Here is a 13,366-nt window from a genome sequence, read left to right as displayed (position 1 = left end):
AATTGCACGGCAGTGCAACAAAATCTATCACTAGTATGCACATGCACTGGTGCAAGGAATCACTGAATCAGATACACATGTCATACATCTTAATATTGTTTTCAATCTGTCCACTGATTGGACATAAATGAACAAATACTGTCCACTGATTGGACATAAATGAACAAATACTGTCCACTGATTGGACATAATTAACTTAAAGACCATACTCTAAATTGTGTTCTTCTGTTTATCTCTATTCTGAAAGACTTGTTGTTGTGGGTTTTCCACACTGCAGTCACTTGAAGGCTTAACATTGAATCTTTAAATTTAATCAAGATAATCTCACTTGTTATAAATATAATGCCAACAAAAAACAATCTCATGTATATCTACTGGTCCCAATGAAAACATGATTTCTAGTAATAGTAAAAGACAAAGCTAGCCTACATCTTTCGTGCTGGCAGATGTCAACTACACACACACACATTCTCCATGAGTGTAACTATGTACTATGGTGTTACTTTATTCTCCTTGGAGCAACATCAATATACCGGTACCTAGGTTTTTTAGCGGTACTGCCAGCTGAGTTACTCAATGTATTACATACAATGCAGCTAGGGAGTTATGCAGCAGTACACTAGTGTACCACTGTTGGTGAGCTATTAGTACCACTAACAGTACACTAAAACTGGCAGTATACTGCAAAGTCTACACTATGTACCAGCAGCAGAGTCATACAGTGGTACATTAGTGGTGTTCAACACTAGTGTACTGTTAGTGGAGATGGTAACGTAACACTAATGTACCTCCATCACCATGTTACATCATGGGGTAATTTGCATATGTAACATCTATCTCTGCTTAGTCTTGTGCTTTCAATAGTTTACTTTCTTGAAGCCTCAACCAGAAAATGAGTCGCAATTCTTAGTTTTTTTGAATCTACAAAGTGTGTCAGGGGAGGTCAGTAGAGTCATCATGTGATCAGAATCAACAAGGGGGTGGAGTTCTGCGACATTGTCATAGTTGTTAGACAGGATCTGCCAATCACAGAGAGGTAGACTTTGTGATGGACTTCAACGAGAGTTGAACTGTCACTGTCGATTTGTAATCCAATTTGAGGCTTGAATACAAAACTATCAGCACAGGGCTAAGTGTCTGCGAACAGATGTGAGTCGAAATCCGCCAGCACGACGGATCTAGTAACAGGTAAATGTAAGTTATACTAGTCTTAGACGAAACACCTGCCACAATGAAGAAGCAACATGTTACTTTTCTTATATTGCCAACTACCTTGTAAAATCAACAGTGGCTCTACTATTTCTGTACTTTTCATTCTTATCAGTAAATTTAGTGACGTAATTGTCGATTGATGATTTATCATACAGTTGTCCAGTCTTGAATAACTTGTAACAACCATCATATGATAGTGCCATATACACTTGTCTATCAGGCAGCTGACTTACAATTTTCATCTCTTTGAAGACAGCATCTTCAATATCCCTGTCCATTTGGCAGCTGACTTTAATACAGTTTTCAGATGATAGTCATTGGTACAACTTGTCCATTAGACTGCTGACTTGCACTAGCTGACTCCTTGAAGCTAGCATCTACGTTGAATGTGTTCTGGGAATGGAAGCAAGATAATTTCTAGATAAGTATGAAGAATGCACTGCATTAGAGAGTGTGTTTTGTAAAGGGTGGTGACTTTTATTAAGCCTTGGTTCTGATTTGAGATGTGCTACTTGCATGGTTCTTTGCATACTAATAACATAATTTGCATACCATATCAATGACTTTTACCAAGTCTTGGTTCTGATTTGAGATGTTCTACTTGTGTGGTTCTTTGCATACTAATCACATCATTTGCATACCATGATATCAGTGACTTTTACCAAGTCTTCCTTCTGACTGAGATGTGCTACTTGCATGGTTCTTTGCATACTAATCACATCATTTGCATACCCTGATATTAGTGTTAGTCAAATGAGTTATTCCGATACTTACTTGATACGATGTTGTAGAGCTAGGAATGTTTGTTTATCTACATATCTGGCAAACTGTTCCAAAACTTTAGGATTAGATTCTATGGGTATTGCTAGGCTGTCAACTGCTACATTAATCAATTCTTTACCAATCTTTAACACAACATCAGTCCTGCAAAACACAACATAGAAAAAAATCATCTTGATGTGCTTTACTTAGTCATGGCTATTACTAGTCATGAGTTCGTATATGAGTATTACATAGAGGGTATGTGTCTCATTATCCTGGGCATGAGACTTAAGTTGTAGACTTAGGCCAAAAAACAAAAGAATTATTTCTAGTCAGGACATTTTGTCTAAAGGTGGTGCGACGACACAATTTTTTTTAAAAAAATCTCATACCTGTCAATCAATGTACTATGGCAGGCAGTAATTTACTGTTCTTTTTATTCACTACTTTACAGCAAGTGTGTATGTGGGGCTGATGTCATTAGCTTGTTCATGATTGGCTCTGCAGTTGTCTTCACCTAAGGGGGGGGGGGGGGTATTTTTGTGTTTACCCCAGATCTGCAGACTGTATGGGCTGGACAAACATGCAAAAAAAGGTATTTAAGTGATGTGCGCTGACCAGAAACGATCCTCTTTTTTTTGCCTTAGTTATAGACTTATAGAAATTCAATCTCTGCGTTAGGAATTTTAATTTTTGGGTGCACTCAAAACTTACCAATCACTCTCTGTGTCAGGATTTATATCAACTGGTGATTGCGTCGATAAAATATCTTCACCTCTTGCCAACAGTACGCATATCATTGATACCCCAAACTGGAATAGAAAATATTATTATCCAAGTTAGATATGTAGAGGTCAAAGGTCAAATATGATGGGCATGCGCCCTCTAGTGACAGCCAAACTTGGCTTGTGCAATAGAGTACATGTATCAATCTTTGTGAGTTTCCCCCTCATTTTACCAGGTTTCCATCTTTCAGTAATGTTGTAAGGTATGGCAAGTTCGTCAATGTTCCTGCAAATCCAGATCAGTTTACCTTGTATGTAAATTTGATTTGATATCCCACTCCCCATTGGAAGGTTTTTAGTACACAGTTTTGGCCATCCAATCAGAGCACTTCCAGAGCAGAGAGATTACTAACACTGACTGTATACTGAGACCAATTTGCAACAACCCACAAAAAAAACACCTGTAGTCGTGCATTTACTTGCTTATGGTAAGCAAGAATGAGACAAGTTTCATACAAAGACATACAATGTAATTAGCGTTAAACTTATCAAAGTATAAACACTACAGAAGCTCCAGATCCCATTACTCTGTCTACTATTAGAACACTACACATTAGAACAATTGAGTACAACTGTTACTGTTACATTATAACTTCCACAGAGCCCTGTCGCTGCCTGCTGTTTGTTTCTGAGTGGCTAAAGTCCTTGGGCAAGATTTGAACCACGACTGTGCTTCAGTCAACCCAGCTGTATAATTGGGGACCTGGTAGGATGTAGGTTGCAATGTGAAGGCTTTAATCCTATGCGCTGAAATGGCTGCAATGGATTGTATGCTCCCCGGGGAGTTGAGGAAGACTAAAGGGCTGTTGGGCCATTGTGATCCGAGCCAGGGGTAATAATTGTAAAGCATTTTGCGCACGGCGTGGGAAAGCGCTATATAAGAACCCAACATTGTTTTTATTATAAACAAACTGATAAAAGTGTCATGTGAAAGTATAAACACCTCATGAGCCCTGAAGCCCATAACTCTATTTACTGATTAGAATGCTACACATTATAATGATGGAAGTATCACTGTTACCGTGACATTATTACGTCCATAGATATAAACAAACTGATAAAAGCATCATGTGAACCTACATCAAAGGCATCCAGTGCTGTTTTTATGTCAGTTGTATTATTGTTTTTACATGAAGTCTTTCCTTGGCTCACTTCATTCAAGAAAACACACCGGTGACTTTTCCTGGGTTGTATTTTGGACATAAATCTCTCTCTGAGTCAACAAGAAATACTGGAGAACACCAGAACAGAACAACAGAACAAATGACAAGACAGCTTACCTTATTCTGCACAGTTGCTAAAACTGATGAATTCCCATGATGCATTGGTGATACAGCACTTGTACCTGAGGTAAGACTGTTCATGAGTGTGACAAGTGTTTCTAAATCACAAGTTTTCATAAATGAAGATACAGATGGATACACTAATGATAAACTCTGCAAGGAAAGAAAATATAATTATGAAATTATTAACAATTGTATCAGCTGTTATTAGGAATATGGTCTAAAACTTACAAGTTTTAACTACATTTAGAGTTAGAGGGGTACAAAGTGTAGTCAAAACTGATGAGACTTTGTGATATGATCATTTTTTCTCCATCTATTAATGCCTACATCTTATACAATACAGCCAAGGTGATTTCATATTTTCAGACTAGACCCAATAGGGAACTTGCAAGCCCGCCATTTTGAATATCCTGAATGTTGCATCATGGGAAATGTGATTAACTATGAATCTACATATCGTACATGAGAGTTAATAGTATGAAAACTACTTACATTATCTTGGCTGTCTTTTTTGATGACATAGTTCAAATTATAGAGTATAATATGAACTATAGCTAAGGCCTGCTGACGATTGAGTACTGGTAATATGCGGGCAATGAGTTTTCTACCTTTACTTATTCCCAGCATTTGTACAAAGTAACAATCCAACCTATATAAGATAAAAAGATTAAAAACATGGTTATAAGTTAGCTAATGATGCAACATTTTACAACCTGTAACATGCAAGTAAAGCACTTTCTGTATGTCATAGCATTCATATCAAGTGTAAATGTACAACCTGTAACATGCAAGTAAAGTTTTTGTCACACTCATTTATACATCATTCATATCAAGTGTAAAGGTACAACCTGTAACATACAAGTAAAGCACTCTGTATTTGTCACACTCATCTTTATAGCATTCATCTCAAGTGTAAAAGTACAACCTGTAACTTACTTTGCACTGCAACGATTGTTTACACTCTCGTCATTGACTAGTATTTACTTACTTTACACTCCAAAGATTGTTTACAGATTGATTACATTGAGAGATACGGTATACTAGGCTGACAATTAAAGCAAATGAAACAGTACACTTGTTATGAATGCTATAAACGATATTCACTGCTATAACATGTGGCAAATATGCCAATGTATAGTACTTGACTGTTACAAGTTGTATAAATCTGGTCAAAGTACAGTAACACTTACCCTGACTGTGGTTTACTTGGAACATTTAGATTATTATAAATCTGGTTGACAAGTCGTTGTCTTTCTTGTTCTATCTCGCTGTCATCTTCTGGAAGAGCTAAAGCTTTCTTCTCTAAATCTTCCAAGTCAAGTAACAAACTGTAGACTTTCTCAATGCCTAACAATAGATGTGCTCTCTTACGTACTGACAGCTCCTTACTGCCTAGACTCTGTAACAAGGCAGAAAAAAATACAATATTATTACTTCATATGATCAAGCTATTGGCATGCAAATCTGAAATCATACAGTACTGCAGATCCAAGGTTTTATCTAGTCCTGTGGTAAGAAGCGGAGTATATTTTGTCATATTCCTAAGAAAATCTTCAGAAATATTTTATTTATTACTAATTATGCAACCTATAACATGCAATGTAATACAACGAACATTGCACATTTCTACAGAACATGTGCTACTCATGGCCGCTGAGAACACATATAATCAAACTTCATCAAACATACATAACATTCGCTGTTATTTCGCTGTGTCGCGGAAGAAATAACAGCTCTGGTTTGCGAGAATGAAAACATTGAGATATACAGAAAAATGTTTCATACCTGTTCATCTTCATGTACAGCTGGTAATCCCACATCAATCATTTTCCTAGGATTGTTAACACTAGCAACAGTCACTGTACCTAGAGTTCCTTCAAAATGAGCTGGTTTGTACTGTCTTGCCTCTGTCTGTTTAGCTTGTGGCATAATGATTTTAGGATCACTATTTTTTTCCTCACTCTGTACACCTTCACTACTACTCTGTCTGTCCTTAGCTCTCTTACGTAGTACATACGTCTAGAAGATAAAACAATATAATTTTGCATCTTATAAGTCAATATCATTTTTGGCTTTCTCATAGTCAGCAATATGATGGCTTTTACTCACAGTACATGTATGTATACAATAAGTGCTCTGTACATACATTATTACATATATACCAGAGATTAGTTCAACTTACACCAGTGTGTACTTATACTAGTGGTATTTGCACTGCAGTGCAATACCAAAACATTTATTGCATACCTGCATGCAAATGATATGAAATGAGGACACAGTCATTTGTTGTACATGAAAGCATGTGATCGCACAGTATCATTTTTGCAGAAATTTACCCTTTCCAATAGTGTAATAAGAGATCCCCATGCCGTATTGCGGTGTGAACGCCAGTGTGGGAATCTGGATATTTGCAGAGTTTTCTGCTGCAATTTCACTTGCTACACTCATGAAGTAAAGCTACAGAGAACACTGCAAACACTTGAGCAAATACCTCAAGTATGCAAGTATGCTACACTTACACTAGCATGTCATGGGGTTTTGTCATAATATGCACATCTATAAACTATAAATCTATGAGTGAGAGAGAGAGAGAGAGAGAGAGTGTGTGTGTGTGTGTGTGTGTGTGTCTATGTGTGAGAGTGTGTATGTGTGTGTATGTCTATGAGATTGTGTGTATATGTATGTATGTATGTATGTATGTATGTATGTATGTATGTATGTATGTATGTATGTATGTATGTGTGTGTGTGTGTGTGTGTGTGTATGTATATATGTATGTGAGTGAGAGTGTGCGTATGTGCATGTGTCTCTGTGTGTAGTGTGAGGGTGTAGAATGATACAATTGTAATGTTTACCTGGTAATAGTAGTCATCCAGATATGGATTGTTACTTTGCAGCTGCATCATTTGTATTTTTATGATCCAATCTTTTTCTTTCTGTGTCATCAAATTAGCATATTCATCCCGTACACCGTTACCGTTGCTACGATCCTGTTGATTGTGGTATCTGTTGTTGTAACGGTTACGATTATCATATCGATTATATCTACCATCGTAGTTTGGATTTGGACTGTTACTGTAAATACAACATATATTTGATAGGGTTAGGGCCATACCATAATTACGCATTGATTTCAATAGTGAATTCCTGTCAATTGATACCATTACACTGATCATCACTGGGTTACACTTTACTGATGATAAGCGTAGACAAAATATCACAGTCTGTTCCACCTGGATGACTCAAACCAGGATGAAGTTAGGGGGTCCAACTCCACATCATTACCCCCTAGCTTGACAAGTAAATATACACTGTACAGTGATTCCACGGTTCTTCATTTCATATGTAAATTCTAAGTAGATTTACTTACTAGGGAGATCTCTGATTGTAGTATTGGTGTCTATTATATGGTGTTGCATCTCCTCCACCACCCTGTCCTGGCATTCTGTAAAATAATCACAGCAGAGGTGAACAAATCATTTTGTGAACTGGTGGTCCCCGGACCAGTGCCTTACAAAAATCCAGTGGTCCTGCTAACAGAACTTAGTGGTCGCAGTTCCCACTATGTCATAACATATACACACACAAGTCATCATTGAAATGACTTTTCTAAGGGTGCATTCCTCTCAAATCTTGATATATGAACATGCATAGTTTGTCATAATGATTACATAATATCATTCATATGTTCCGTACCTCTGCACTAAAACTGGTTTTCATCCCTACATTGTAATCCAAATCTGACCACTGACTCTAAGAGTAACTATAAATTATAAACCTACCTATTAAGGTGTGGATTTGGACCCATGGGTGAATACTGAGGAGGTGATGATCTTCCTCGCATACCTGGAGACATCTGGGCTGCCATATTGGGTGGTATATGACCATGGGAGAAGAGACTACCCTGGGGTGGGGGTGGGATTCCTGGCGACATGTGTTGGTATGCCAGAGGGTGTGATTTGAGAGGAGAAGCCCGTCCTTCCTGAATCATCTGGTTGAGTTGTGTAGGTGATATTTTACCGCCAGATCTAGCTATCTGTTGTTGCATTTGATGTATGACATGTGGTGGTATTGTTCCAGTGTTCTGAAGACAAAAACAGTTTTTTTTTAAACAATTACATTTCTAATATTTGCAATATTATCAATACTTTTATCAGTTATTGCATGTTTTTTTCTATGTATTTTTAAAGTAAATTTTGTTCAGGTATCGTGTTTCTTTTGAAGTTGTGTAAATTTGTCTTCTGTATCACCACAGTATGGTAGAACAAACCATTACTAGCTTATATGTCATCAACATAGTGATGGTAAGTCAGCTGATCAGGTGACCCCTTGTGGAGTCACCTGACAGTAGAGAAGCAGCAAAGAGTCAACATCCCTGATGTGGAGTGCATTGTTGCATAGCTTGTTGTTGAAAGAATCGAAGTTTAGGAGGTGTACATGTACTAATAAACTTGAGGGCAAGCAGAGAGTTAACTCACCTGATGTGGAGTGTGTTGTTGCATGGCTTGTTGAAAGAACTGAGGTTTAGGAGGTGTACCAATAGGTAAAGCTGTACTTGGTGGTGAACCAAACACTGGGGACACAGTTCTTGGAGGCGGTGCTCGACTTCTTAAATTTCTCTCCAGTTCTTCGGCAGTCATAACCATGGGTATACTCCTGGTAGAACTTGGCGTTCCTTGTAGTCTGTCTAAACCACTTCCTACTGGTGACTGGAAACTAGTTGGACTTGGAATACGTGTTGATGTATCACCAATGGCCGTCACTATTGCCGAGTCCTCGTGTAAAAGAGAAGAGTTAGAGGTGAAAGGTCATAGCCTCATTCTCATATGAAATTGGCAGTCAATTAGTTATACTCTCAGCAACTCAGCCTCTTGTCGTTTGGGACTCCCACTTTAAAGGGGAACACCACTGTAGAAATAGAGTCATTTTCATAAACTATGGGTCCTGGAAAGTAATTTCATGATTTTATATCACCTACAATTACTTGCGATTTCAGAGAAACATCAAGTTGATCTTGTGCTTTTACAGGGTATCTTTGCTATTAGCTATTGTATCACAGGAGTCAGCAGAAATAATATATTCATGTTTGAACAATGAATATTCATGACTCCTGTGTACATATTCCCTTCAGTGTAAAACATCTCTCACAAATAGTCATTCACTGACCAACAGCAAATATACCCTTCAAAGGTACAACATCAACTTGACAGTTTTCTGAAATCACAAGTAATTGTGAGGTAAAATCATGAAATGACTCTCGAAAACCCATAGTGTATGAAAATCTCTCTACGGTAATGGTAATTTGCATATTGGTTTGCATAATGATCAGCATATACTATGCATGTCTTCAACACTGGAACAAACTCTGACTGACATGTTTATTTTAACACATAAGCACATGTACATTGGAATCAGCCATTTCTCTTCATGTAAAAGTATTATAATGATTTTGTCATTCAAGGATTACTAAAGCTCAAGGATGGTAGAACACTTTTGAAGTACGGTAAAAAACCTGCCAAGCATGGAGACCTAGATGGCAAGGACAGTGTTTGCACTGTGATTTCTCTATAGTGGGGAGAACACTGATAAGCTTACTTACCACAAGTGATGGTGGTAGAGAAGACGATTGTTGGCTTATATTCAAGAGAGATTTCAGTTTTTCATCTGGTGAGGGCACTCTCGGTGAACTCCAAATGTTGGTTTGTTGGGGAGACATCAGAGTTTTTGGATCCAGTAAAGTTGGTGGTGATGGACTGAATATACTCCGACTGTAACCACTTGATGGCGTCTATGAATAAAACACTTGATCATGTAAGTATTAAGCTGGAATTACTTTGTCTTGTGTATGAGTTCGTGTAACTGAACATAATCCTACTGAACGAAAACCGAGGATGACAGCATTTCTGGTGCTCAGATCAGATCCAAGTAGTCTACACTCAGACAAGCCCTTGACACCTCCTTTGGCGACCTATGGTTACTTTTAAAGTGGCCATATGGATGAGAATTTGGTATTTATTTTGGATTTTTGTTTGATAAAACAGCTTCACTATGTTTTTCTACTTGAAAAAATAATGTGAAATAACATATACCAAGTCCATGTTCACATCTCAATAAACGGCAAAACATTAAACAATGTGTAAAATGTTTGTTATTGTACGTACAATAACAAACTTTTTACACTTTTTGCATCATTTTGCAATGCATTGAGTTATGAACATGGGCTTGGTATATGTTCTTTCGCATTATTTTTTCAAGTAGAAAAACATAGTGAAGCTGTTTTATCAAATAAAAATCCAGAATAAATACCAAATTCTCATCCATATGGCCACTTTAAAGTTAGTAGATTTGTCCAAGGGTCTAGCCAGCTAAGCATTTACATAATAACAAATTGATTAACCTACCCTTGGCATATTGATGGGTTTAGCTTTGGAGGAAACCATAATGGCTGGATCATCAAGTTCATCATCTAACACCAATTGTGAGATACTCTGTTCCATGTAGTCATCCTGTACATAATATCCAATAATACAATAACATGTAAATAAACACTGATTTGATTACAGTATACAGTAAAATGATCTGCAAAAATGTTCAGGACATTCTCACTTTCACTTTCAGACATACTGACAAAGACAAATACAACAGAAGAAGCCCTTTAAGAAAACGTATATAAGTTAGTGGTGTAAACTTTATTCACTGTTGAGAAACAATTATTTGAACATATGTTGACTTTGAACTTGACCTTTTACTACATAAGTCACCACTTTGTGACATGCCTTCATTTGAGAACTTCTTATCACACCAAAATCACATTCTAACTTTCATTGGCAGAAACAACAGCAAATTCAAAATGACCAATTTTTGTTTCATTGGCAGAAACAACAGCAAATTCAAAATGACCAATTTTTGTTTCATTGGCAGAAACAACAGCAAATTCAAAATGACCAATTTTTGTTTCATTGGCAGAAACAACAGCAAATTCAAAATGACCAATTTTTGTTTCATTGGCAGAAACAACAGCAAATTCAAAATGACCAATTTTTGTTTGATTACTACCGTACATACCTGTGGAGATGTTGGTCTTTCACCTGTATGGAATCCAGAGTCAAGACTTCTATTTGGTTTCTTGTCATCTTCATCAAAACTATGTCCACTCTGTTCCAAAGCAAACTTTTCATGACTGGCCTCCCAATTACTATCTGTTACATAAAATACAGGTATTCAATATTAAGTTGATAGAACGATATCTCACAAGAAAGGAAAATGTACCTGGATAGTATGTTGTGTGTATACCAGCTACCAATGTACAGTAGTTGCATCAAGTAAGATACTGTAGTTCAAACAGAATAGCTCATCAGACGACTATATGCAACAATCATTTACTATCACAGTTGCCCCTGCTGTTTTACTTGGCAGATACAACCCATTTTGTTTATCTTCTGGGAACTAAATACACTGTGATAACCGGAGGCATTGGTAACTATAATTTGATCAAGTATCACCAGGGAATCCAGACATCAGAGTACTAGAGAAATAAGTTACAATTTCCTAGTTTGTCCCTACTATTTGTTTTTCTATGTACATAATCTTGCAGCAGGTTCCATTGGGAGAACAGTACTAATGCACTGAAATGGTGTCTGTATATGAAAGATTTAAAAATTTAAGAAAAAATGTAAGTATGAAATTATACTTATTTCATACACATTTGATATACATACATGTAAGAGTCAGTAACCAGGCAAACACAACCTGACTACTTAACAATGTTTTGCTGGCTACTTTTTCAGGAATTTATTTTCAAAATTCTTTGTTTCAACAAGTATATTTCCATTGGTAGGTAGATTAATGGGTCTCATTGCTAGCTATTACTTCCTACTTTTCACATTTGACCAGCTACTTTTAAAATAGCGACATCTCTGATACAAGTGTTTGATTTTATTATCTTGCTTTCACTGATACTGTAAGTCACATTTACCTGTAGCACCTGCACCAAATGTATCTTCATTCAGTGCATCATACGCGTCTTCAAAATTTTCCTCTATACCGCCTACCCCTGTGGGCTGCAACAGAGAATTCTATGTTAATAAATCTCATGACAGAGGTACAACAGTTGTTCAAATCTTGGCAAAGCAAGTCAGAAACACTGTTGTGAGGACCAGAGCAGTATAGAGATTATGAACCAACCCTTTGACCATTACAAATCTAGTGTATTACTATTAGATCCCACAGATTCTTGATTCGAACATTAATTGGCAAATTTAAAAAGCTTGACATATCATCAGAACATTCCACACAAAGCGCAAGACTTAGGTATGGTCTATAAGTAGTGACAATTTAACCAAGTGATAAATAATACACATTTGATATGGCTAATTCCATACATTCTGGGTAAACGGAATTAATATAATTATTTACATGTTCAACTATAAATAATACTGCTCAGGTATTATAGTTGGCAGTGTTTGAAATTGTAACTGGCCAGGTTCTCCTAAGCAGGCCGAGTTTTCTTACAGCTATAAATTTCACATTGCCCATTAGCACTATTTCACTTTCTGTTCCTTCATCTCAAAACCAACACCAGATGCTTCACTATTTTCAGTGAAGTTTCTCTGAACATGTAAATCACAAAGTCTGAAAGCCTAAAGGCGATCAGAACCTGGGTATACAAATACTAATAGATCTTGTATAATACAGTATCACCATCATTACGCAGTAGAGTGTATGAAAACTGTAACACAGACAGCCATGTAATCTACGAATGCGATTCGCAGTTTGAAAAATGGCGGCATGGGTAATTCCCAGGGTTTGATTGATGGCTTTGTAAATTAACTATAAGTTAACACTTATTGGGTGAATGGCCTTCACAAAATGAAACTACGCATGACTGTTATATCATATATAGTTGCTGTTTACGTTGCGAGAAAATAACAACAGGAAATCTTCTCGAACGCTAATAACCAAAAACAGGAACATGCATGCTTATTACACTTGACCCAACAAAGCGAACAGGAAGTGGTATGACCGTGTCATCCTTCCGTCCATTTCACTGCGTAAATATCAAACGTCCAAAAGGTCAAGAGATATTAATCGGTCACAAGAAGGCGCTACATCTGGTTTACTCATCGGACATTACTAAATAACATAGGTTTTTCTTAAACTTACGGGAAGGGATGCGTCGAACCCAAAGAAACTATCACTCATTTCAATCCTTCACATCTTCGAGTAATGACGACACACAGACAAATAACAAGGTCACGGATTAGTCCATATTTTATTAGGGGTGTAACTTCTTTGTAAAATAAGATATGTTAACTATCTTTG

At 36.9% G+C, this 13,366-nt stretch overlaps 1 protein-coding gene across 1 annotated transcript; it reads right to left on the bottom strand.

Annotated features, from left to right (window-relative positions):
• Positions 1–604: 604 nt before the first annotated feature.
• Positions 605–13,246, bottom strand: LOC144452724 (protein PAT1 homolog 1-like). Its single transcript, XM_078143870.1, has 17 exons — positions 13,208–13,246; positions 12,595–12,684; positions 12,021–12,105; positions 11,111–11,244; positions 10,447–10,551; positions 9,645–9,833; positions 8,524–8,820; positions 7,828–8,129; positions 7,416–7,490; positions 6,901–7,120; positions 5,831–6,064; positions 5,236–5,444; positions 4,538–4,694; positions 4,040–4,195; positions 2,689–2,786; positions 1,987–2,136; positions 605–1,605 (listed from the first exon to the last, which is right to left on the bottom strand). The coding sequence occupies exons 1-17, from the start codon at positions 13,244–13,246 to the stop codon at positions 1,590–1,592; spliced, it is 2,556 nt and encodes an 851-aa protein (XP_077999996.1). The 3' UTR covers positions 605–1,589.
• Between the last annotated feature and the right edge of the window lie 120 nt (positions 13,247–13,366).

Source organism: Glandiceps talaboti, chromosome 23 (assembly GCF_964340395.1).
Source record: "Glandiceps talaboti chromosome 23, keGlaTala1.1, whole genome shotgun sequence".
Classification (NCBI taxonomy): Eukaryota; Metazoa; Hemichordata; class Enteropneusta; family Spengelidae; genus Glandiceps; species Glandiceps talaboti.
The sequence above is the reverse complement of the archived record's forward strand: the minus strand, read 5'-3'. Positions and strand labels throughout refer to the sequence as shown.